Consider the following 26,663-nt stretch of genomic DNA (forward strand, 5'->3'; position numbering starts at 1 on the left):
TTGGAGTGGGGGGGTGATCAATGCAAAATCACCCCCCCCCCCACTCATTTGGCTTTGAAAAGGTTTTGTGATATTTTATTGATCAAATTTTGAAAAATATATTTTCGCTGTTGGCACATTTTGAATTTTTTATCAATATGAATATATATTTCATTTCAATATGATTTTTTGGTTTGGCAACCCTGCACTACGAGCCAGGCGTTTACACTGTGTTTTAACTTAGCTTGCTTGGTAGCCACTTTAACAAGAAAAAATTCTGCCACTGCAAATGACTAGAATGACACCGCCAACCAATCAGAACATGTTATAAGAGGCTACCGTCTAATTGTGACTTTCTCGCACTTAGCCAGAGAGTTAATCTTTGCTTTGAACTTTATTTGGTAATTACAGAAGAAAAAAGAGCAATAGCAGTTGTGAGAATCGAACCCACGTCAATGAAATGACTACATTCTAACCCTAACCCCTAAAAAGCCAACCAGCTGCCAACTTAGTCGGCGGCAGTGGCCGAGTGGTTAGCGTGTTGGGCTCGCAGTCGAGAGCCTGCATGTTCGACTCCACCCCCCCCGCACTTGCTGTTGTTTCTCTGGGGAAGAAACTTCACTATGAGTATAATTGCCTCTACTCAGTGATCGATTTCGAGTAATGGGTAGTACCAAATTTAAGTCATAAGTAGAGTAGACAACCGGAAACAGACATTGCCGTCGGCTGCAGCGTGGGTCAGGTGTACGTCAGAAGGCGTACACCGATGCATAGCGCTCAAGTCCGCTTTCTCGCCATGCAGGGTAAAAATATGAAAAACAAATAAACAAACAAACAAACAGCTGGTAGAAAATCCAGCACTTGATTTGCTTTGTATCATCTTCTTTTCGCCCTTTTTCACGTCACGAAAAACGTACATTATGATTGGTTCGAGTTTTCATTTGCAGTGCCAGAAATATTTCTTGTTAAGTGACTACCAGTTTGCTTACCCAAAAATGCCCTTTCCGAAACATACTTTGTGAAACGACTTGGAAACCCTATGCTTCGATCAGAAAGAAGCTGATGCTGCAATGGGGGGTCTGGGGGGCGCAGCCCCCTAGAAGTTGAAATGACTATGACGATTTTAGCCCACTGTCCAAAAATCACCCCCCCGAATTCTAAAAGTGGATAGAGCCCCTGTAGAATAAGTTGATAATTTGAGTATCAATTAATAAATATAGCTTTTGTGTATATTTTGTGTAATTTTGAGTTACTTTTGTGGTATTGTTACCATTCAAACAACGGAGTAGATTTTGGCACTTGTGCTGGAAATCCAAAAAACATCTGGCAACACTGGCAAATGAAAAAAAATTGTCATTTTTTTATCGTAATATTAGCAGTTTCACAGTGTTCTGGGATTTAGTGATCACACTTTTGCTGTTTGAATTCTCAAAACTATCATTTCAAAGAGATAAAAAGTAAATTTAGCTTAGCCGAGTGGTTAGCGCGTTGGGCTCGCAGTCGAGAGCCTGCATGTTCGACTCCAGCCACCCGCACTTGCTGTTGTTTCTCTGGGCAAGAAACTTAACGATAATTGCCTCTACCTAGTGATCGATTTCGAGTAACGGGTAGTACCAAATTTAAGTCATAAGTAAAGTAGACAACCGGAAAACATACATTGCCGTCGGCTGCAGCGTGGGTCAGGTGTAGGTCGGAAGGCGTACACCGATGCATAGCGCTCAAGTCCGCTTTCCCGCAATGCAGGATAAAGATAAACAAACAAACATTTCCACATCAAACATCGCCTTTCGGTCAGACTTCCAGTTTGCACGCTGTCAAGGCCTGTGCAGTGTGTATATGGATCGTGATGGCTGAGTCTTACTTGTCGGTTTGATATTCATTCACGATTTAAGAACCAATACAAAAAGAAAATCCACTGACACCAACGCATTTAGGTAGACTCAATGAAGAATACACCAGGAAGCTATATCTTTTATTTTTCTATTTAATATTATCTTCTTTGCGCATACACAAACTTTATATCAAAAATACATGTATTTATATCACAAAAACAGCTTTTATAAATACACTTTTGATTTTCTTTTGAAGGTGCCAACTGAAAAAAGAAATGCTCAATAAGTAAAGTGAGTGTAGGCTGTGTGTAGGGTGTAGCTAAATGGTAGTGGCACAAATCACAGCAAATTTGTTAACGCTAAAATTTATACTGTACTTTCTATTAGCATATAATTTATAGTACTTTTGCAAACAGAATGTTAATTGTTTTTTTGCAGCAATTTGTTACGTAACTTTTATTCTAAATATGGCGTGGTATGCAGATGAGATTTGAATCTAATCTGTCGGGATGCACTTTGGCATCTTCTGCAAGTTACCAAAAATTTTCCACAACGATCTCGTTTTGTTTCGCAACAATCATTTCAACTGAAGCGTGTCAATGGGGATGGAAAAGTTTTGGTAAAATCGCGACCACGCGGTTGATCACGCAGCCGGCGCGTGATCATTTGCCGGTGCAATTCCACTACAAAACAGATGACGTGATGCATGCACCTTCATTGCATCATTTTTTTCTTGCTGGACACAGCGACAATGGATTGATAGTTCCGACGAAATGGTGTCCACTATAGGTTTTTAATTTCTTTTTTTAATGCATGATGGCGATTTAATATTGACTGAGGTGCCTTGTTGAAAAGCTTAGTAATTGTTACGTCATGCTTAACAACGGATGTAAATATTCAAACAGCTGATCGCGTGGGCTTGAGCTTGATTTTCGTTGTTAGAATTTTGCGCGTTATGTTGAGCAGGCCTGTTTTATCTAGGAAATCTGGCAAATTGACTAACCGCTTGTGTTCTTCCAATTTAGTCTTTAATTTGAGAATAATCAAAATGGGTTTGACTGGAGAAACTGGTTCAATTGATGTATATTCTGCAAACACAACCACCCAAACCTCAGTTAGTAATGGCGCAGTGGCAGCACCCATGAAGCCTATGAATGGAGCAAGTAATGTCTGTCACTGCCCAAATCCAGTTATCAACTTCAATCCAGGACCTGCCAAAATCTCACCATCTGTAAGTAATTGCATCATGACAATAATGTTTGTAATAATAGTAAATCAATTTTCTATTGTAAGTAACTTAAAGCATTATATGTGGGCTGTAAGCAGACTAGTAAGTAAGCAAGTTGTGTTGATAACAATTTCAAACACTTCTTTTACTAACTTGAAATACACTTGGTAAAGCTGATTTCATATTGTGTAGAAATGTTATTTGTGTGCTTGTTGAAGTACCAGTACGTATTCAAATTACACCTGTGCCCCTAGGTTGTGAGTTGGTTTTGCTGAGAAGTTGACTGATCGCAAAAAGGGAGTTAATTTTAGTGTTCTAAATCTTGTTTTAAAATTGATTTACCATATAACAAAATGGAGGCAATTTTCTATCAGCCAGAGTAACTGTTTAAGTTAACAAATGTGATTTTTAGAGGTCCTTGAAACAAAAATGGTTGCAAATATGCATATCGACTATATATGTTACAATTCACTGTTTTTACTTTTAGTGGACAGTATTGTTTGTTTGAAAATTGTTATGTGTATCTTTGATTTAACCAGTGTATATGGTGATTATGTGAGTGAATATAGTTTGCAATTACGGTTTGGTAATTTTGTTACAGACTACAGTACGGTACTGTGTAATGTTTTTTTTGTAAATAAGTGAAGTTGGTTGTAGCATATGTCATGAACCTTGTGGTTGTACTAAAGTTAATCATCATTGCTGTGTTTGCAACACCACTAAAACAGGCTTTTTGAATTTCTCTGGAAAATATTGAGTATTTCTGTTGGTGTTAGTTTTGAACGCTGTGTAATGAAGCATTTTAATTGATTGCATATTTGTGTAAGTTGTTGTGTTCCATGTCTTCTGAATGTGTACGAACAGTGTTGATATTGTATATATTTGTTTCTAATTTAAGATCAAGTTTTGACCTGGTATAGGCTAATAATGTGACATGGGTTTTTTATGATGTGGTGGTGAGTTGATTACTAGTCCCCCCCATTTTGACCTGGTTTTTTTATTGGTTTGCTTGTGTTTGATTGGTTGTTTTGTGTACTGTGGTGACCTGTTTATTGATTGTTTGACTGGTAGGTTTATATATTAACCGATCCACCATTTCTGTAAATTTGATAGACTCTGCTATCTGCAGGTGTTACAAAAAGCCCAGAGGGAAATCATTACCTTTCAGCATCATGGAATCAGTGTTATGGGTAAGAAACCTTCACTTTTAAGTTGTAATGTACTTGCTGTGTGTGTATGTTCACACTATGTGGATTTGGTATACATGTTATTGTACTGTACCTTTGTGCTTGGTGAGATGTGATGACTATCTTACCCATATCTTTATAAGGTGCATTAAACGGTATTTATTTGTTCAGAAATGAGCCACAGATCAAAGGAATTTGCCAACATTTTAAATGGTGCGAAGAACACATTAGCTCAACTTTTGTAAGTATACAGTGGACTAATTTCCAAACCTATTTATTTTCATTCTTAGAAACTTTATGGTAGGCCTGCTAATTATCTTCGTTTTTTTATCACTGTTTGGTGCATTCCATACTGATTATTACACAACATTGTTAAAAACCTTTTTGGCGTTTCCAGTAATTACACGCTTGCTCACAGCTTTGAGCATTGTTTTAATTTAGTTTTGTTCTTTACTTGCAGGAACATTCCCAGCAATTATAAAATCCTTTTTCTGCAAGGTGGCGCCACAGCTCAGTTCAGTGCCGTTCCTTTGAATTTGTTGCAGCGTTCCCCAGACTGCACTGCTGATTACATAGTCACTGGCACATGGTCAGCCAAAGCCGTCAAAGAGGTAATTACTGTGCTCGGATAAAGTGTGGTATTTAGTCAAAATGCTCTTTTTCTATTGGAACAGTTTTTAATCCAAAAAATAACCTGATTGTACTGTCATTTTGACGTATCTGTCATTTGTACATTTGCAGGCAGAAAAGTATGGAACAGTCAATATAGCTCACGCTCCCTTTGACAAGTACACACGTAAGTGCTGACATTTTGCTAAAAGCTTGGTACCGTTTAATTTGGCTAATTGCCGTTCTGTCTTCTGCTCAAGAAATACTTGCAGCATGTTTGTAATGTCGTTTGCCCACGTTTCAAACCCTCAACAGTTCGATTATTTTTTTACAGGTGTGCCTGAACAAGAGGAACTGAATCTAAATCCGAATGCGGCGTATGTGTATTACTGCGACAATGAGACTGTCAACGGGGTGGAGTTTCCTTACGTTCCTGACACGGGGGATGTCCCTCTCGTCGTGGACATGTCCTCAAACATGTTGTCTCGACCTTTTGACGTAACCAAGGTAGGTTTCGTTTTTAAATCATTAACACCTTATTTTGGAGGCGGTATTTTTTTCTCAATAAAAAGATCAACTGAATACTATTTTAGTCACGTCACCAGTATAGGTTAATTGCTAAGCTAAATAAATATTGCTTTTTAAACACAAACGCTAGCGGACGAATTGTCACACAACCAAATGATACCGATAAGACTAGTGGAGTGGCTCAGCAATTTCTATATCATATTTTTAATGGATTAACTTCTACACCCATAAACATATAAATCACGAAAGTTTCGATTATAAGCATTTTCGTGTCGTACTCTGCCTGCATTTCAGCCATTGTTCTTATAAATACGTGATCTGTCTGATTTCCGTGGCTGTTGTCAGCGCTCGTATTGTGAGGCTTGTTTATCTGTTTTCAGTTCGGCATTATCATCGCTGGAGCCCAAAAGAACATCGGCTGTGCTGGGGTCACGTTGGCTATCGTTCGCGAAGACCTGGTCGGCTTCTGCATGAAACAGTGTCCCACCATCTTGGATTACAAAATTCAGATAGGGATGAACTCCCTTTACAACACGCCACCTAGCTACAGGTGCAACAAGAGTTTTGCTTTACATACATGCGTTTGCTCAGTGATCTTCAGGCGGTTTATCACTGGAATCTTACACAAGTTTACTCGCAACAAGAGTACAAAATAGTTCAGAATTGACAGCTAGAGTTACAATCTAGTAATTTGTAAACGGTTAAAATGATGTTACAAGCTTTGTATAGTTTGACTAAAGGTAATTTCAATTTTATGTCAGTTGTATGGGCTATATTGTGATAAAACTTTTGAAAATGTTCTCTATGGCAACTTAAGACGTTTACTTTTAAAACACTGTTTTCTAATATTTGCTCTTACCAGATTTTGTGGCATTTTTTTTTTAATTGGTTAATACATGTTCAATTTGTTGTACAGCATTTACCTTACCGGGTTAGTTCTGGAATGGATACAGAGCTCAGGTGGTTTGATCAGCATGGCAAAGAAATGCGCGTTGAAGTCGCAACTTGTGTATTCTGTCTTGAACGACTCCAACGGATTTTACTGGTAAGCTTCTATAAACTTTATTGCATTATTTGAACTGCATCGTAGCCAATAACAGTTTTCTTACTTGCAACGACTATTGCCATCCGTCGTTTGTATGGATGTGATTAAAACATTTTAATACAAAATTTCACTTGCTTTAGTTTCAAATACATATATTTTTTTAATATAATAACAATCCTTTGTATCTGAAAAAGCAAATTGTCACTGTATACATCTTGTGATAGTTTAGCTCAATTTGCACCAGTAGAACATCTCCTATTATTTAATCCTTTGTATCATTGAGGTAAAATTGGCTTCAACCATTCCTAGCCGTTCACATCCATTGCTGAGATATGTCTGCTTTATTTCGCTTTTGCCTTTGTAAATTTGATTTAAAAATACATAAAAACAGTCTAGTTCAATGTACCTTGTCACAGCTGTGCCATTGAGGAAGGCAGCCGCAGCAGGATGAACATCACTTTCCGCATCGGTGGTCCTGATGGTGACTTGGCTCTGGAGGAGGCTTTTGTCGAAGAGACCAAAAAAGTGAATATGCTTGGTCTTAAAGGCCATAGGTATGTGAACTAAAAAAAAACACCACTTAAAAGTTTTAGACACAACACCCCTAGCAAAGCCTTCAAAAACTCTTCCTTTGCAGGTCCGTCGGTGGCATAAGAGCTTCCCTGTATAACGCTGTCACTGTAGAAGAAACACAAAAGCTAGTCGATCTCATGAAAGCCTTCCAAGCCAAACACACTTAGGATATCGACGATCTGTCACGGTTGCAGGGTTATGTCGACGTATCTCAGACAGCAAATCAGTCGTTTGTTACATTGGTTCAACGTCTGCAGACGTAAACCAACGTAAAAAACTATTGATTTTTTGTCTGAATATTTTGTTGGTTGCGGAGTTCCGCCTTAGCGTTGGTCATTTTACAGTGATATTTTTGTTTAAATGATGTAAGATGTACGTTTAAACAACGAAGTCTTTTACTTGGTATTCGTATTCATTAGGGAATTTATGTTTTTTACGTTGCATTTCTCTATCTTCCTTGTTTGGTCTCCAGTTTGTGATTGGTGAAGTATCTTAACCCATACAGCAAAATCCGTCATTTTTACATAGATTCAACGTTTGCAGATGTTGAACAATATAAAAATGACGGATTTTGCTGTTGCTGCATTCGAAACAAATGACTGTAATTTCGACTGATTGCATTAATTAACCTGACCACACTACGCACTACTGAGTAACTTCCATCGTAATTCCAATGTTATTGAGTGGTGCAGTCTTTCAGGTGACATCGTTTTGTAAATTGTTTGGTTAACCTTGATTGGAATTCAGAAAGCAAGACTGCCATTACTCAGCCAGCAAAAAAACTTTATATATCGTCTAGCGACGTTGAAGTGATGTAATAGAGCAACTTGATGGCTTGGTAATGTCCTTCCCGATTTCCCTTAGGTAATTTTTAAAAACAGGCCAAATTTAAACTTGTACCTTTGCTCTTACCTCATTCGTATCATCTGCAACGCGTTAACTTCCTAATGTTGTCACTTGAAACGTATTTCAGCATATTTGTGGCTCGCTGCGAATGCCGCTTGCTTTCAAAACCCAGAGCAATGCTCGCTTGCTTTAAACGCCATCATAAAATCATGGCGGTTTGAAACGAGTTGCATTCAGTCGCTTATTTATATTAACAAGTATTGCACTGCGATTAACTGTTCAGAGCAGTGGTTTTCAATCTGTGGTTTAATCCCAAGTGGCGAGGATCGCACTATATTTTTGGTCGTATCTCTCTGTGCTGCACACGCGACTTGGGTCGCTACTTTCTGGGTAGGCAGAACGATTGAAAACCACTGACGAATAGCAAAGCAAGCACTACCTGAACTTGTATGGTGTTTAATTACCCAACCGGCAAATTAGTCCTAGAAAAGGACTAAGTTGCTGACAGGGGCAAGCTGTCTCCTAACATTACCAGCTTGTGAAAAGTTTATCTTATGTTTTTACATACCTTCGTTTTAAACTCTTGAGAAAGGTTACACTGTTAATCATTTCTTAAATTGTTTCATAACAATTTATTCCTCTTTATTTGCCTGGGATCATTTTCGTACAAATGCTAGTTGTGTTCTTCCATTTTAAGTTTTGAACAATTCTAGCAAAAGTACATTCATATTAAGTGAAAAATCGTGTCAATCCCTATACGAACGGACTTTTTAAAAATAAATACCATCACACTTTTCTCACAGGATCAATGTTAATCTTGTGCAATGCAACGGCCAGCGCTTCAGGGTCACCGCTGTTTTCAGAACAGCCCAGGTAGGCGGAAAGCAACTTGTACGCAGTCATACATCCAGATTGAGGGTTTGAAGACACAATGCGTTGCCTAATTGCGATTAATGTAAACATCTCGGACAGCAAAATCTGTCATTTTTTCCACCGGTAAAAATTGAAAAAATGTAGACGTTGAATCAATGTAAAAATGACCGATTCTGTTGTCAGGAATGTGCTTTTTCATGTCCTAGCGCTCGCATAAAGCAAAATATTCCGAAAAATGGTTTTGTTCTGGTTTCAAACTTCTAGGCTTAGCGAAACATTGAACTTCAGGAACAAGTAAATTTAGACTCAAGCACAAAGGAAACTTTGTTTAAGGTGTATTTGTAAGGTCGCATTAATGTAGACCTATTAAATTGCCCCTTCCCCTAAGGCTACTTTCTGGACCCGCCCCTGTTTCGAGCTTCGTACCAGGACTCTCACCAATGGGCTATGCATCTGACTTGTTCGTCTGCAGGGCCGGATTTACCAGTAGGCAGTTGCCTAGGGCGGCAAAATATACGAATATTATGGAATATATTACATTGATAATACTGGACGTAAATATAATAATTCACAACAGATACATTCAGATATATACATGGCGATCTATACTACTGGCCTTCCCAACGTGGCAACAGCCAAACAATGTGGAGGCCTATTAAGTTTTGGCAACTAACAGGTATTAGGTGTAAAAAAGGCGTCTTTGCATGAATAATTACTAACAAACAAATGCTTTTGGATTAAAAAACGATTTTTTTTAACATACTGAGTGTTTTGAAAGTTGGGTCACTCTTGATTTCGTGTACCTTGATTCTGTTGATATCTTGATTTTCATGGAATTCTTAACATGTGGCTATTGTCCTGCTTTCTTGCCACTTATTTAATAATATTACATCTTAATTACGTTTTGGCTTTTTTAGGCTAAAAACATTACTTGACCAATGAAAATTGCTGATTATATGTTTTAACACTTATCTCAGTTGTTAAATTGAATTTTCGTATAGGCCCCCACATTATTGGCTGTTGCCACGTTGGGAAGGCCAGTAGTACAGATCGCCATGGATATATAGCAATTAATAAATATGTTATCACATCACACACATTTATAAACAGAGCGGCAAGTCATGTATGGCAATTCATCGCCCCTAGAGTACTTCACGCTTGATTGGTTTTCAACAATATGCGCTGCTTAGCGCTTCTTTTAGTTATCTGTCTCGCTTAGTATGGAGGACTAGGCTTTGTCTGTGCAGTTTTTATTTTGTTCGGTTTGTTTCACTGTTAGTAAATTTGAAGGAGCCTAGAAAAAATGTTTTTAGTCAATGTTAGGTTGATGGAAAAGTTGCAGGCTATTTTATGTAGCCTACTTGCCTTGATGCTTAGAGTATGTAAACAAGCCAAAAAGTAAGACTAGTATACGAAAGAACTTTAATTTCGTGAAGTTTTATAAAAATGGCGGCATTGAGGACAAATGAGAACAAGTGCCTGTGTTGTATCAAAAAATCGAAAATCACCATCGAAAATTTTTTTTGGGGCGGCACTTTTCTCATCTGCCTAGGGCAGCACTTAGGCTAAACCCGGCCCTGTTCGTCTGCGTCACATCATGATGACACTTCCTGAAGGAAACGCACTCGCAGCACTGACAGCCCATTTCAGTTTTCAAGTCAAAATATATCCGCAATTTTCAGATGCTTTCGAATCGTTAGCTTACTGTGTCGTACCCAGCTGGGTTGCAATATGAAATCATTGCGCGCTGCTCACTGCAATGAATTTTTGACACGACTGTTTGGCAAACATAAACTATCTTTGTTGAAGGCGAGGCAGTGGCGTAGCTAGGGAATGTGCCGCCCGGGGCGGATTCTGATTTTGCCGCCCCTTCAAGAAAAAGCATGTGAAAATGAAATGCGTTTTTTTTATCAGCACTGCAATACGCAACGTGCTATTTTCAATTTGCGGTGTAAAGTCAGACGAACGTACCATTATCAGTAGCGTAGCCAGGAATTACGAAAGGGAGAGGTTTTGACGGCCGGCGGGCGAAGCCCGACGGCGTACTCGCTGAAGACGACACTTATCGGCGGGGGGTTTGGGGGGCCTCCCCCAAAAAATTTTGAAAAATTACTTTGAATTTGGTGCATTCTGAGAGCATTTTCAACAAAAATGTGGGTATGAATATTCCTGTAAAATGGTGCTGTCCGGTGGCATAGCAAAAGAATATGATCATGTTTTCTTCGGCATTTTTCGAAAATAAAGCTGAAGTCTTTATGTTTTCTTGTTGCTAATTCCTAACTGAGATATTTGAATGTTTGGTATTGGAAAAACTAGCTCTTTTAATGCAGTTTCGTTTAAAATTAGGCAAACTTTTTTTTAGAGACATAGGTTGATTGCTTTTTTTTGCGAGATTATTACAGTTTTATTATTTATCAATTTTCTCCTTAGTTGATCCAAAAAACGATCTTATTCCGGTAAGTCACTAACTTTTATGTTTTAAAGTTAACCCGAAGTTTAAAAAAATGTAACGTCATAGACGTCATACATCTTAATGAGTGTCAGACAAAAAGCTTTGAGACAAAGAAGTTACTTTATTTCTGATATATTCAAGTTTTGCATAACGAATCACTGGAATCGGGTATAGGCTATAAAAGGTTAGTGCAATTTTTCACAGCTGTAGATATTGCGGTGTTTCCATCGACTGCACGAGTTAGCTGGATACCATGGATACTGAACAGTTGTAGAGCGGTCACACCCTGCTATATGAATTATGAAAGGTCATTCGAATTATAAAGCATAATATGACACACAAGTTCATAATACAGCTAACAGCTATGAAAAATTCATCAACACAAGCAATAAGAATGCAAAAAATCATTGATACTGATGAAACTAAAGGGAAAAAGGAAGTCGACGAACCTTTTCGCACATCTTGTTAATGACATCCTCAACAGTTGGGACCAATTTTCTATACAGATTAACCAAAGCCAAACCATTTAATCGGGTTTTCAGAGGTTGAATTTCTTAAATAAGTTTAAGTCTTTGAAGAGCAGAAAAAGATCTTTCATTGGTGCAAGTGGTAGGCTAACTGGAAGAGTAGCCAGAATGCGGAGTAAAATATTAATGTTTGGAAACGTTGACTGCGGGAAAAATGGCAATGCACTTACAGCACTTTTTGGCAAGCTGGTTTGGGAAGAATTGAAAAGACATCGATACCACATATACGCAGTTCAGATATAGCCTAATAGCAAGGACGTTTATACACGGCAGATCTGCTTCGTAAAATTCAAAGAGTGATTCAGTTTTCTCCATTTAGTTTTTCTCAAAAGGGGGGGTTGAAACCCCCAACCCCCCTTCTTTGGCTACGCCACTGACCACTATAATTTAGTAATATAGCCTACTAAATGCAAAAGCACAAAAACTGCTGTAGAATTAAAATAATCAATTTGTAACCTTTTACAAGGCTACCCAAATTTGAAGAGCATGTTTCCGCCTCTGCTTAATAAAGGCTAGTAGGAATTTTGTAACGTATTAAAAACATAACGGCAGAAAAATTCATGAAAATTTGAAACGTTTTTAGATATTTAAGATGTTTTGACAGGGCCGGATTTAGCAGTAGGCAGTTGCCTAGGGCGGCAAATTATTGGGGGCGGCAAAATATACGAATATATTACATTGATAAATGATAATACTGTACGTGAATATAATAATTCACAACAGATATATATTATTAATAAATATGTTATCACATCACACACATTTAGAAACAGTGCGGCAAGTCATGTATGGCAAGTCATCGCCCCTAGAGTACTTCACGTTTGATTGGTTTTCAACAATATGTGCTGCTTAGCGCTTGTTTTATTTTTCTGTCTCGCTTAGTATGGAGGACTATAGGGTTTGTCTGTGCAATTTTTATTAATCTTTGTTCGGTTTGTTTCACTGTTAGTAAATTTAAAGGAGCCTAGAAAAAATGTTTTTAGTCAATGTTAGGTTGATGGAAAAGTTGCTGGCTATTTTGTGTACTTGCCTTGATGCTTAAAGTGCTACTGCACGATGACTTTGACCGCACTTTATCTGAAAGAGCATGTTTCAATCTATAAATACCAACCTCGCCCTTACTTTTTAAGGCTATAATTATCTCAATAAAAATTATCAAAATTATGGTTTTCCACGCGCTTGTATTTTTGGCCACGTTCCGCCTGCATTGCGCAACACGCAGATTATGACGTCAGTTGGAGTCAGTCAGATCGAAGCGACAACTGGTTTTACAAGTCTTTTACTAGTTTTAGTTTAGCTAGTTGTGTTTGTCCTAGACCTAGAGGAAGGAAGTTTTTTTTCGCTGCTTCGATCTTGTTGCACGTGCTTTTTATGTGAAGACAGGTAGTATAGGCTCTTTTTGAAAAAAATAAGCCAGGTGTGTTGACTTATCCATTGAAATTGTTGGTGAAGGGACAGACCAAAGCTGTCATAGGCCATGCAAGGTAAAGTACGGTACATCTTAACCAATGTTATGTGACATTCTTGTAAGCTTCAAGTCTTTAGTTCAAATATATAAAACTTTTAAAACAAAACATTTCTCTTGCAACTTCGTTTCTTAGATTATTGTAGTTCTGAGCCAAACATTTAAAATGGTGAAAATTTGCTCTATCACACAAAATTTGTTTCTGGTGCAAAGGTGACATTTTTTGCCTTTCCTAACGATTAACGTTTGCGAATTAACTGGTGCAAGTTTGCTCATTAAGTCCGCAAATGGAATGGACCCTTCCCTACCAGTGTTATCTGCTCAAATCACTTTCTTGAGCAGGATTTTGAAAATTATTTTGAAGTTAATATGGGATTTTGCAAACGTTACATTCTGAAGAAATCTGCTGTTCCCACCATAAAATGTACTTCTGCTACCGGTACGTCTGATGCTACTGCATCTAAGCTGGATAGAGATCATCGAATGCAAAAGCGGACAATAGTGAAGGTTTGTAGTTACACAATAGAAGCTATAGAAATAGGCTGCATATCCTATGTAATGTTTTTAGGCCTACTTGTTTTAAATTTTATGAACATACAATGTGCCATCTGCTCAAAACGATTAAGTAGTTATGTAATACCGGTACCACTGTTATTATATAGTCTAATTACAACAGATCACAACCTTGCAAAACAGCAAGGTTGCAAAACTTACTGTGTTGCTTACGGTCGGTACTTACTTTGACATAACACCTTTTATCTCTCAATTGGGATTAACAACTTTTGGCTCAGAATATGTGGCTTAGCAATTTTTTATACAAATTTGATGTCCAGATTGTTTTCTTTCCTAACTTTTACAGAATGTAGCTAGTGGGATTCATAATCTGATCATAATTCAATGTTGCCCAAACTACAATTGTGCTACCCAGGTCTTCATATGTGTTCAGGAGGTGCGTGAGACATACAGTAATCTGATATTAATTGTCAATTTTTTGTAGGCCATGAATGATGAAATGGGTGCGGGTTCGACCAAGAAAAGTAAAACCACTGCATCTCAACAAGCTGTGCCGTCTGCTGCTGAAGATTCCATTGACGTTGCTATGCATGATGAGATGACAGTATGTAGCCTTGCATTGTTGTATTGATGAACCAACATAATTAATATAGGCTACAGGTTCAATCTAATGTGCTGCTTGTATTCAGTTACGGGTGATGTCCTCCTCTTTTATCTCTGGTGGTGGCCGAGGGGTTTATCGTTCTATCATATTTCATTCTTTTTTTGTAAATTACCCAGTAGTCAAAATCACCGCATAATGCTGTTGCATTAATCTCTTATGTACAATTCAAGTGCATCTAATACTGGCATGGTACCAATTTCAAAACGTTATAATCTTCAATGGTTGTTAATAAAGCAAAGTGTACTTTACAATACATATTAGGTATTGGAGGTTGCGGAATGCGGATGTTGACAAACAAATGGTTAGCTGCGAGTTTTCAAGTGAGTCATTCGGATGTTTCCACCCGGTGTGAAACAGCATCTTTCCAATCCAAGGCTTGTCAGGTTTCATTAAAACAGGAGCAGACTACAAAGCGATCTGTTGGTGAGTCACCTATCAATAAGTGCTTATCTGCTATCTTTTTTTTAAAGTTTGATTGATTCTGCAGTCAATGTTAAAATGTTTCTTTTTGCTTATTTACAACTACTCATAACAGTCTATTGTGCCACTGCCACTACTACAGCATTAGTTCTCAACAGGTACCCAAACGTGGTTTGGACGAAATACCGTGGGCACGAACACTGAAACAATGTTGCTTTCCGGTCTGGTTAAGCCAGTTGCATCTTCTACCCCACTTAAAAATAGAGATGCATCTGCTCATTCTTCATTTTTCTATCTGTCGTCTGAATATGAACTATCCGAGAAGTCGTGGGACACAACAATTGAAGGGCAGCAATATTTGAAATAAAATAGTCAAAAAGATTGGTGGAGTATTGTAGAGTTACCTTAGTAGTGTAACAATTGCATGTTATAACCGGCATATCTAGTATGCTCTTAAAACATATCCATTTGCATATGGGTGGAACCAGTATATGAAGTATATTCCTTCATTGCCTTGTAGGCTATTAGGTTTACATTTCTATTGACATCTCTTTTTCTTATGAGTGCGTTCACTTGAGCTTGTTTACTGTTCATTGTTCAACAGCCTTTCAAGAGCTGGTTGCGTAATTGTTCCATTCATTATTAAACGACTTGCTGTTACATTTCCCAGGCAATTCAGGCTGGTCGCCTATAGGCAGGTGCTGGAGTGGCTGTTGGATGGAGAAGTTCTGGGCAAGTCCAACAGAGTCGTGCTGCCATCCTGCATTGTGTCATTTATCCGCAGAAAGTATCCCAGTGACGATGGAGACTATGCTGGGTTCCAAAGACCAGTGTTAACATTTTAGTCTTGATTTAACCTGGTTTATTGCAACCGTTTCGTTTATTTTTATTTTTCGATTTGGTGTTTTTTGGTTTGGTTTGTTTTCGATTTGTGTGTCGTAATGTGATTTGTCATCAGTATTGTATGTTGGTTTATCCTTTTCTTTATTTCTGCTTCAATTTGGCTTATTCTAGTCTTTTTTTAGCTTCATCTAGATTATTTTTATAGAACGGAGATGTCAACACCGCCGAAGACAGTCCCAATGAATGCTAAAGCGTTATCGCATGATAGTCGACTGTACTATGTCCTGCAATACCGTACAATACAACATAATAATAATGTTATGGTTTTATTTATTGTCGCTCTACAACAGCTAAGGTCTTTTAGCGACAGGGCTCATTTTTAATTTGTATCAGGTTTACGATGTTATCACATGATTACCCGACTCATTCTCACTGCGCTATGCAGGATAGAACACTATCGGTACCGTTTTTAAAGTCTTCGGTTTGACCCGACCTGGAATCGATCTCAGATCTACCAGCACCAGAGCCGAAGGCAAAACCACTCGGCTACTGAGCTGGTGTACAATACAACATATTTTCGATATAACCAAGTTTGGCTGTTGTAATCTACGAAACTAGCCTTCGGCGATGGGCTTCGCAAACCACTCCTGGCACACAAGCATGAACAACTAAATTTGTATAATGCTGGCTGAAAGATGCGTCTTCACTATGGATGCCTTATAAATTTGCGCATTCAGTAGCAACCAAGCCTATCTCGGCTAGTTTGGTCTCGACTCCAACTGACGTCATATCGCTAGGTGGCGTTGACGAGTTTGCTACTTCCAGGTAGCGTGAGAGAGAAGCGCTAGAGAGCGTGAGAAAAGGGTCGGTTTCTCGACTGTGGGCCTCAATTGTAAGGAAGTGAGTTATTCAACAGGTTCCAGATGTCTTGGCAATGGATTCTAGCCTATGTTAATTCAATCGTGCAGTTGCACTTTAAAGTATGTAAACCATGAATGATCGCATGAATGATCTCACATTTTTGAGCATTAACTCATTTTTACTTGTTTCTACAGACTTTGAAGAAATTATTGATTTGTTTGCAAGAGAAAAAGCCCGCCGCAAGCGATTTTAAACAATTAGTTCATTATACAATGACATTCATTGATGCATTCAAATAAACAGTGCAAATAACTTTTTTGTAAGGAATTGAAAATATAAATCGTAGCGCACCATCGAAAAATTTTTTTTGGGGGGCGGCACTTTTCGTATCTGCCTAGGGCAGCGCTTAGGCTAAATCGGGCCCTGTGTTTTGAACGTTGCCATTCTGTTTGCTTTTATTTTTCGTGTACTTTTGCATTATCAAAAAAAAAAAACGTCCTCTCTGAAAGTGCCGCCCCCCAGACGTGCCGCCCCCCCCGCCCCCCCCTAGCTACGCCACTGAGGCGAGGCCATAAAAATTTAATCAGTTGAGATTCTAAACATGTGATTCTCGAAAAGGTCTTTAGCTCTATACCAGGGGTCACCAAATGGCGGGCCGCATGCGGCCCGCCACGCTGTATCGCTGCGGCCCGCGGAAGGTATCAGCGTACAAGTATAACCAAAAATACTTTTCTTGAGGAGTTAAAGAGCACGAAGGCAAAAAATACCTTCCGGAAAGCATATTTTCACATTGCATACGATTCCACCGACCGACCAATCAGATTGTTGTTCTAGGTGGGGGTTGCTTAAAGTTATTCCAATGCGATGTACAGCCACACTGTCACTGTCCCAGTGGTTGATTAAAACGTCTGTTTTCGAATTTCGAAATTGTCTGTGAGCATAGGGTTGCTTATTTTAAGTTTGCAAATGTCATGCAAACACTAGTGCGAGTTTCACCGTTATTGTGTTTAACGTGCAGTGTTCTCTTTATGCAAGTTTTTGTGGGCAAAATAGGTCGGTGTGCCAACTCCATTTATAATAAATTGGCAAAATAATATATATAAATTTAGAGACTTTTTCTGATTGTATTATGAAAAAATTTAGCTTAGTACTGCAAAACGTTTTTTTTTTAAGAAAAATGGAACGCTTCACGATTTTGCGTGTCATCCTTGCGCAGGAGCCATGCTAATCTTCTCCGTATCGTTCCAATTATACAGCAGTATATGTACTGCCGAAGCAAGTACTGCAAAACGTTGTTAATCAACAAATTCTTGCCACGCTGATACGCACCGCAAGTGACAGTTGTCTATAATATAAGAAAGACGGTTTTATAGACTCTCACAAAAAGGATGAAAAACCAACTCATTGCTTTTTTAGAGGGAAGACTGTTCATGAATTACGATATTTCGGTGATTTCCCCAAGCGTTTGTTTCATGGTACCTGGTTTCTTTTTCCTTGTTATTGGAGCCTATTTTTCGCTGATATGTTTACAGGTCACTATTGTTGCCTGTATTGCGATGTGTCAAACATTTCCTTGTTTACTGAAACTGTTAATTGCAAGATATCTTTTGCGAAGCGAAGTAACAACACCACTCTTGCTTGGCGATGAATGGTAGGCACTTTAACATTACCCACTGGTCGAAGAGGTACGCAATCATGCGTGACATGTTCAATCAATATTTGTGTTTTAGTCACAATTTCGACTTGTTAAAGTGGCTACCATTAAGATCCTTCTTGCACTCAGTTCAGTTGCAGAAGAAAAAATAGTATTAGCAGAGGGTGGGAATCGAACCCACGAAATCGAAATTACTATACTCCTCTGCCCTAACCATTAGGCAACGGTGGTTGTGGTGAAGCATTCAGTTAAATTTCTTTGTATCAAAATTTTTGATTAGAATATTACGTCACGAGTCACATGACTGAAATCAGCTGAATCGCGAATGAACATGTCACGCATGATTGTGTACCTCTTCGACCAGTGGGAAATGTTAAAGTGCCTACCGCGATGAATATTCTGATGAAACCGCTCGCCTCGCTATAAGTGCACAAAACAAGTGGCCTCGTTTATTAGGCATTGTTAAAAAAGTCAAAAGTGTTGTAAAAGAAGCTTGGCCTGGCAGTAGCGTTGTTCGATTAATTTTGTTGCTGCAGTAGGCTATTCTAACATAAATATGAACAACATGTAACGCTGGATACTGGGTACGAAATGCGTTCTTTTCTAGCATAAGAGTCAACCTACTTAACATTTTATTAGTGCGGCCCGCCACAGCTCTCCTTAATGCCAAAGTGGCCCGCATGCAAAAAAGGTTGGTGACCACTGCTCTATACAAAGGTTCAATCTGACCTTTGGGTGTACAAAAGTGCAAAACATAGCTACTTCGTTTCAAAAGAAAGCAGTTTTGCTTGTTTGTGAAGTCAAAACGGTTTACCAAATTTTCAGGCTAGCTCAATTTTGAACTACGGTATCGAGAATAGAAATTGTTAGAGATATGCCAGATTCCCACTTTCAATGTCTTATTCTTCAGCATAGTGGTTCTAAAACTGCCGGACGCGTAGGTGGCAGACCACGCGAGCAACCTGATATGACTGGTGATTTTACATAGTTTATGAAACCTGCTTGTTCAAATTGTTAGATTCAGTGGCCTTGCCTAGTGGTTTTCATCGTATGCACGTCTTACACTATTGTCCGTCCCGATCGCTCAGCGGTTAAGCGCTCGACTCAAGATCAAGCGGCGCTGGTTCGACTCTCGAGGCATGCGCTTGAGCAACGCATTCTAAGGCCGCATTCTAACTTCAACAATCGGAAACTTCACTCTGCCAATCTCAGTAACTGCCCCTGCGTCAAAAGCCTCTACAAGTATGCGAAACTACCAGGAATAACCTATCAAGGCTATCTCAGTCCGAGGATAAAGATTCAAAACCCAACCTGTTGTGGTTTTGCCGACGACGACGATGACTTTTTTCATCAAGCATTTGGCTCAAGTACCACGATATCTAGATTTTTACCTCACTGGCGCCAAGTAGTGGACGTGATTGAAATATCGATTTTCTCAGAAATATTCGTTGTTTTCTTGCGTTACATTGCGTTGTTCTTTCACGAGACAAAAAAGAAAAGCTGATCAAACACAATTTTAAATTCCATAAGTTCTATTGGTTTAATGAAGTAGAAGGATTATTATTTTTCGAATGCTAATCGTGTGTTATACACTTCATTTCTACATGAAGGAAGCATTGTCATTCGAATTCGGTTTGATCGGCCGAATCCTTCCTTGCAGCGGTTGTCTTCACCACTTTTTTCATTTTATTCTGTCAATCGAATTTTTCTCTTTCATTTCAATTTTGTCTGCCTCGTTCTTCGCCTGCTTTTTCCATGTACGTTTGGACATACCCGTTTTCTCTTCTTGAATGAAAAATCGGTGTAACGTACCGAGAAGCGAAGATTTTAGTAAGGCTTACAAAATTGAGTGATCGTTGGAATCTTTTTCTTTGGACTAAGAAAGAGTCTTTGAGAGTTTAATCCTGGCAGTACAGATAACTTGTAGAGCGGTCTCAGAGAGTGAGAGAGTAAAGTTTCCGCTTGTAGTTTGTGAACTATTCCATCTACTGGGTGCAGCTGAAGCAGTCCCGGTGAATGCCAAGATGCGATGTTTAAGCGCACACCTCCACAGCTGAACAAGCGCTGCTTAATCTTGCGGTTTTTGCGCACATAGTCGAGCGCTTAATTATTAATTCAATTAAAGTGCATCTTATTAAAATAGAATGCTGTGTGACTGAGTAGTGAGCAGATCTGCACTACACTGCAAAGGACACCTACCAAAAGCAGGTTACACTACTGAGGATAGGCGTTGAAAAAAGTTAGTTTTTAGGGGTGAAAAAAAATTCTTGCCCCAATATAATTAAATGCGTCCAACTATTTTTGCAACAAAGCATAGACCACCCAATTAAAAATTCTACACTGCTCCCAATAGTCTGGTATACACTGCAAATGTAATTTGTTAACTACCAGTATCACCCAAATAATGCAACAGCACCATAACAATACAAATACCGTAACTTAATATGGAGAAAAAACATTTCACATCAATAAGATAATAATAGACCTATATGTAGCCTACTTCCAAATACGAATTGTCATAATGATCTAAAATCTTAACAAGTTTACCAGTTAGGCTACAAGTTTATTTCTAAAATTTTATGAACTAAACTTGTAGACTACGTTTTCAGCTGAGCATTTTGATATTGTAAATTATGTGTTTAAACTTTAAAGCAGGGGTCGGCAACCTTTCTTCAGTCGCGGGCCAAAACAAAACTGCGCAGATGTCAACGGGCCGTACAAGTTTTCCATTTGCACTTCCGTTTTCTTTACTTTTCATAATGTTGTTAAAATTGGCGTTCTTATCAGAGTATCTCCATATTTAGCTACTATAGGCTTATATAGATTAATATAAAGAAAAATAGTAACAATTGGTAACGAAAAACACCAAGTACTTTATTTATTGACAGCACAACATTAATGTGATATTTGATGTTGTTTCCTGCTAGAAAGTTTCTGAAGGTCAGGTGATAGGTTGGATGAGGCAAGAATCATAACATCTTGCAAGTGGTCATCACTCATCAGTAAGTTGTGTTCTCAACTTGCCGTTAAATATACGGTTAATTGACTATTACTAACGCAACTCATGTAGCCTGCAACTAGCATGCAGTAAATAGGCTAATATAACCGGACTTCAAGGTGAAACTGCCAAGTACCTTGATGCTACCTTCTGCAAGCTTAAGCTAAATTTTGCCCCAAACCTAGTTTACTATAACAAAGCGACCCGTGATCGATAGGTCGCGGGTACAAAGGCGCTTTGTGATAATTTCCTATGCTTGGTGGATTCTAACAAGTAGCAAATTCTTCAAAGACAAGAATCACTTGTTGAAAAAAACGGAAAAATGGAACTGGGAGTAAATTATAACTCTAAAAAATAAAGTAATTTAAAAGTCTGGACCGGCTGTCACTAAAAAGGCCAATTCCTGCTTCCTAAGCTACACATATTTCTAAATTATCAACCTTCAAACAAACTAATTCTTAAAACTTCAAATCTATCAAACTATCTGTCAGGCCTGCAACGTCGCTCTCTCTAAAATGCAGTTCGCAGAGAAAGAATATCAAGGAAATTCAAAATGGCGACAATGCCCTAACTAAGCATTGTTGCGGCATAAGTACACAGGCTACGTGATTACAAGTGAGCGTTACGGATAAATATGGAAAAGTAAAAATTGCGAAAGTTTTACATAACATTTAGTAATCTTAATTCTGTTATGTAAAACCAAATGGCAGCATAAAATAATGGGATGTTCGTTTTGGCCCGCCAACTACAATTTGCAAAAATGCTGCGGGCCGGATAATTTTGCTTGGCGGGCCGGATCCGGCCCGCGGGCCGTAGGTTGCCGACCCCTGCTTTAAAGCATCACTTTCAAAGTCAATATTGGAACATTTCGATTAGGATATATTTTTCATAAAACTTGCAAGCATATGGACATCTTCAGATGTTGAAAACTTAAATCATGCTCAAGTGCAATATTTTTTTTTATTTTTATTTTATTTGCGTTAAAGTCAACATAAAAATATAATTTTGGTTATTTGAGCAAAAAAATAAAAATAAGTTCAATCTTAATGAATTTTTTGAAACATGCTGAAAGTTTTTTCTCAAATTTTTATTACATTTTGCAAAATTTCCAATTAATTAAATAGTTTGGCAGTGCGGTTGCATTTTATTTGACATGACGCATAACTATTATTGAGCAAAAAAATCAAAAATAAGTTCAATTTTAATAACAGTTTTAAAACATGCTGAAAGTTCTTGCTTAATTTTGTATCAAACTTGTCCAAATGTAGGCTATCCCTGGCTCCTAGGCCTATGCTACTGTGCCTATAAGACGTTCACAAAAATTGTCTTCCTTAGTTTTGTTTTCACTCTTACCACCAGAGGACACAGGATTTGCACATGCATATTTTGTAGCCGACATGAAGTCCGAAAAAAATTTTTACTCAATTTTTTAAAACTTAATCAGTGTTTGGTAACAAGACAAATCTTGTGTAGGCTATGCCGAAGTGACAAAAGAAGTTAGTAGGCCTACAATTTCATGAAGTAGGCTACTGAGTGATTGCTGACAGTAATGATCAAATATAAACAGCTTTAAAATGGTCAATTCTATAAAAAGAGAGAAAAAAAAACGAAATCGGATTTCATGTTTACACTTTGATCGTCAGGACTCAGGTGTGAATCCTTGTTCATGCCATTGTCAATCAGAAAAAAAGTTCTTGAAAATTTGTCTAGGTTCTAACACCGGCCTCTCACATTACCTATTACCTTAAATTTTAGGCCTACTCTCATTACTTGTCTCGCGACTGTCTGAAATCAATAGCTTGCAAGAAGCTTTCCCAGATTGAGGACAAAGAAAGATTCAAATACCCTGCAATCTTGTTGCCAAGGAATTTACACAGTTCACTGCATTAAGATTTACAAGATTCACTACAAGGCGCTAGGGAGGTACATGCTGTGAGCAATCATGTGATGATGAGGTTCTAACAAAGTTCTGACGAGGGTGGCCAAGAAAACCAAAACACGATTTTCTACCGGTTTGTTTTTTGCACAGTTATGCCACATCCACACTTGCTTATTGGCCAAAGTTTCGACTCAAGTAAATACTAGCCTACAATCTTATGTAATGCATAGCCTACGCATAGGCTATGGAAGATCTATAATGTACAGTCCAGGGGTCACCAACTGGCGGCCCGCGGGCCGCATGCGGCCCGCCACGCTGTATCGCTGCGGCCCGCGGAAGGTATCAGCGTACAAGTACAACCAATTCTTGAGGAGTTAAAGAGCACGAAGGCAAAAAATACTTTCCGGGAAGCATATTTTCGCTTTGCATACGATTCCACCGACCGACCAATCAGATTATAGTTCTAGATGAGGGTTGCTTAAAGTTATTCCAATGCGATGTCCAGCCACATTGTCCCAGTGGTTGATCAAAACGTCTGTTTTCGAATTTCTGTGAGCATTGGGTTGCTTATTTTAAGTTTGCAAATATCATGTGAACACTAGTGTGCGTTTCACGGTTATTGTGTTTTACGAGCAGTATTCTCTTTATGCAAGATTTTGTTAGCAAAATAGGTCGGTGTGCCAACTCAATTTATAATAAATTGGCAAAATATGAAACGCTTCACGATTTTGCGTGTCATCCTTGCGTAGGGACCATGCTAATCTTCTCCGTATCGTTCCAATTTTAGTATGGACTGCCGAAGCAAGTACTGCAAAATGTTGTTATTCAACAAATTCTTGCCACGCTAATAAACACCGCATGTGACAGTTGTCTATAATAAAAGAAAGACGGTTTTATAGACTCTCACAAGAAGGATGAAAAACCAACTCATTGCTTTTTTAGAGGGAAGACTGTTCAAGAATTACGATAGAACTACGACTTTTCGGTGATTTCCACAAACGTTTGTTTCATGGTGCCTGGTTTCTTTTTCCTTGTTATTGGAGCCTATTTTTCGCTGATATGTTTGCAGGTCACTATTGTTGCCTGTATTGCGATGTGTCAAACATTTCCTTGTTTACTGAAATTGTTAATTGCAAGATATCATTTGTGAAGCGAAGTGACAACACCACTCTTACTTGGCGATGAATATTTTGATGAAACCATCACTCGCCTCGCTATAAGTGCGCAAAACAAGTGGCCTCGTTTATTAAACATTGTTAAAAAAGTCAAAAGTGTTGTTAAAGGAGCTTAATTGGCCTGGCAGTAGCGTTGTTCGACAAATTGTGTTGCTGCGGTATTTTAAGACAAATATTAACAACATGTAGGCCTAACGCTGGATACTGGGTACGAAATTCGTTCTTTTCTAGCATAAGAGTCAACCTACCTAAAATTTTATTAGTGCGGCCCGCCACAGCTCTCCTTAGTGCCAAAGTGGCCCGCATGCAAAAAAGGTTGGTGACCCCTGATGTACACATTTATCTCATTTATTGATAGGCTGTGATGAGCGAGAAGTTGCTTAGCCGATTTGCTGATAGCTCAGAAAAACACCGCATTTTTTAATAGGCAAAAATAGCATGAGGTATTGTCGATAAGTGGTGGAAAAAAATTAGTCATATGTTGCTTCACTATCATTTGATGAGCTATTAACAAATTTCACTTTAGCGCGCTAGAGAGCCAAATATAAATTATTATTTTGAACAATAATTATTTTGGTTATGCGTTTCCTATTGAAAAAGTAAAAAGGGTTTCTATGTTATTTTTGTATTGATTTCAGAAAGATTAATATTTCCTATTGTCATAATTAACAAATTAATTCAATTTCAAAGTTCGGGTTTGAAGACATTTGTCTGATAGGCGATATGTCTAGTGTCTATTTTAACTCTAAAAATGCTTAAGACGATTTGGTCATCGATTCTGACTTTGCAAATTTTGATGTCTGTCAAATTTATTGCTACAACTAAAATTTCAAGTCTAATTACTTAATAATAATAACTTACAGTGTATAGTGCGTTTACAATAAAACTAATAAATACAATAAAAAAGTCGTAGCAAATCTGTTACTTATAAGTCATATTTTTTGTCTTAGAAAATGAAATGTTGTGCTTTTGATTTTAATACAGTAGTTTGAAATTAGCTTTTATGAATAATATTGTAATCGCTTCAGCGCTTGACTTTGTGAACAAAATAACAGCAACATCAAGAAACTATGGTTTGACTTTGATGTGAGTTTGAACAACCTAGCTAATTTAAAGGGCAGGTTTTCATTTGGTGACATCATGTGGATGAAGAATTTACAATCAACAATACTTCAAAGACATAAAGACACCTCAGCTGAGATTGAGAGCGTTAAATACGTGTTTTTTTAACAAAACTGTTCTGCGATAAACTGTCAATGCTACTATTGCAATCAATCTCAGTGTTACCTGAACCTGCCTACTCTTTGAAGTACAATAGATCGCGGGGGCGTAAACTTTTTCGGTTGAACATTTCTTACCGGATTTGCGTTGATCAAAAAGCAAAATAAAGGCAAAAACTCGTTATACAGCATACTCAGACATGGCCGTCTACGTCATTTCTTGATAGCATTTTGAGAATATTATTTTACGAACTTTAAGTTGTTATTGAACTTACCACCTCTCTTGGTGAACGGGATTGGCCTATGTAGAAAAGCAGGTTTGTCTATATTGTTCACTGCGTGTAGCGGCAGGCTAATAAATGAACATGAAAGCCTTCGATTGAGTAAATGCATTTGAGTTTTTATTCATGTTTACTTCAAAATTTATTCAAACAGCACAGCACACCATTAATCACTGTCCAGTGTTTTGACCTGCAGAACATGTGGATCTCATAGACCCTGATATGAAGACATTACTCTGGTTACAACAATTAGGAGATGTTGCCTGAATTGCTGCCTCACAAGCAAGAAGAAGACATAAATTAAGTTTTTGTTTTATTCAAGTTTTGTTTGAATCTTACAAACTTAATAAGAAAACGCCCTCAAACACGAACACATTATGTCATTTTTTATTTTCGAAGTCATTTCTATCAAACGAATCAACATGAAAAGAAACGTTTGGTATTAAAGTAGTATGTTGTTCACACAAAAGCATATGCTGTTTTTTAAACGTCCCAGCTAAAAAGAAAGATTGTATTTTGTCTTTGTGACCCAAGTACTGCACTGCACAAGATATGAAGTATTTTCACGTAAACCACGCATTTCCTAGTAAGTAAAATATAGCGTGAGAGACTGGAGCTATATTTCGGCCTTTAAGCTTTAAAATCAGAAAGATTAAGACGATAAAGCTTTCCGATCAGACGAATTTGTGATACAACGTTAGATAAGAATAAGATCTCACGACAGTTTTTTAAACTATATTTGTAAAAATCAAAAAAAATTTCCATTAACGATAAAATCGGAGTGAGCAAACTGCAAAACTTATCGATAAAATATATTCTCATTTTGGAGTTGGAACGTGCTTAGTAAAACTTTTAAACTAACTATTCATATAATACTTGATCGTTAATGATTATTATTAGGCCTATTCAAACTATTATCATGTGTTTAAAATTGCAACATAAAATATTTTTATAGAAAAACAGTGTGGATGTCTATTCAGCATTTAAAAACTTAATATGAATTGCAATTCA

General features: G+C 37.9%; 2 protein-coding genes and 2 non-coding genes across 6 annotated transcripts; 2 read left to right on the top strand and 2 right to left on the bottom strand.

The window, feature by feature from the left end:
- The first annotated feature begins 2,671 nt into the window (after window positions 1–2,671).
- LOC145781038 (phosphoserine aminotransferase-like) lies at window positions 2,672–8,632 on the top strand. The gene is made up of 10 exons (XM_082592747.1): window positions 2,672–3,042; window positions 4,169–4,229; window positions 4,398–4,467; window positions 4,687–4,837; window positions 4,968–5,022; window positions 5,170–5,342; window positions 5,744–5,913; window positions 6,280–6,408; window positions 6,825–6,962; window positions 7,046–8,632. Exons 1-10 carry the CDS (start codon window positions 2,767–2,769, stop codon window positions 7,146–7,148), a joined length of 1,326 nt encoding a protein of 441 aa, XP_082448873.1. The 5' UTR covers window positions 2,672–2,766; the 3' UTR covers window positions 7,149–8,632.
- Window positions 8,633–12,980: 4,348 nt separating this feature from the next.
- LOC145781014 (uncharacterized) lies at window positions 12,981–15,905 on the top strand. Of its 3 annotated transcripts, XM_082592718.1 has the most exons (5): window positions 12,981–13,651; window positions 14,142–14,261; window positions 14,583–14,744; window positions 14,900–15,089; window positions 15,412–15,905. In XM_082592718.1, the coding sequence occupies exons 3-5, from the start codon at window positions 14,600–14,602 to the stop codon at window positions 15,584–15,586; spliced, it is 510 nt and encodes a 169-aa protein (XP_082448844.1). In that variant the 5' UTR covers window positions 12,981–13,651; window positions 14,142–14,261; window positions 14,583–14,599; the 3' UTR covers window positions 15,587–15,905. The 3 variants fall into 3 exon arrangements, with proteins under 3 accessions (XP_082448844.1, XP_082448846.1, XP_082448845.1); XM_082592720.1 differs by having other exon boundaries at window positions 14,900–15,905; XM_082592719.1 differs by lacking the exon at window positions 14,900–15,089.
- A 1,711-nt stretch (window positions 15,906–17,616) lies between these two features.
- On the bottom strand, window positions 17,617–17,728 carry LOC145781473 (U6 spliceosomal RNA). Its single transcript, XR_014290763.1, has one exon. It is a non-coding gene; the product is annotated as a U6 spliceosomal RNA (small nuclear RNA).
- A 5,952-nt stretch (window positions 17,729–23,680) lies between these two features.
- On the bottom strand, window positions 23,681–23,783 carry LOC145781464 (U6 spliceosomal RNA). Its single transcript, XR_014290756.1, has one exon. It is a non-coding gene; the product is annotated as a U6 spliceosomal RNA (small nuclear RNA).
- Window positions 23,784–26,663: the final 2,880 nt, after the last annotated feature.

Source organism: Aplidium turbinatum, chromosome 12, assembly GCF_918807975.1.
Source record: "Aplidium turbinatum chromosome 12, kaAplTurb1.1, whole genome shotgun sequence".
Taxonomy (NCBI): Eukaryota; Metazoa; Chordata; class Ascidiacea; order Aplousobranchia; family Polyclinidae; genus Aplidium; species Aplidium turbinatum.

Bases quoted from the DNA above. Each gene is read 5' to 3' on its own strand.
- LOC145781014 (XM_082592718.1), top strand. From the start codon at position 14,600: ATGCGGATGTTGACAAACAAATGGTTAGCTGCGAGTTTTCAAGTGAGT. The intron at 14,745-14,899 runs GTGAGTCACCTA...AGTTCTCAACAG, and splicing joins GACTACAAAGCGATCTGTTG to GTACCCAAACGTGGTTTGGA. The intron at 15,090-15,411 runs GCAGCAATATTT...TACATTTCCCAG, and splicing joins TGGGACACAACAATTGAAGG to GCAATTCAGGCTGGTCGCCT.
- LOC145781038 (XM_082592747.1), top strand. From the start codon at position 2,767: ATGTTGAGCAGGCCTGTTTTATCTAGGAAATCTGGCAAATTGACTAAC. The intron at 4,468-4,686 runs GTAAGTATACAG...CTTTACTTGCAG, and splicing joins AACACATTAGCTCAACTTTT to GAACATTCCCAGCAATTATA. The intron at 4,838-4,967 runs GTAATTACTGTG...GTACATTTGCAG, and splicing joins CAGCCAAAGCCGTCAAAGAG to GCAGAAAAGTATGGAACAGT.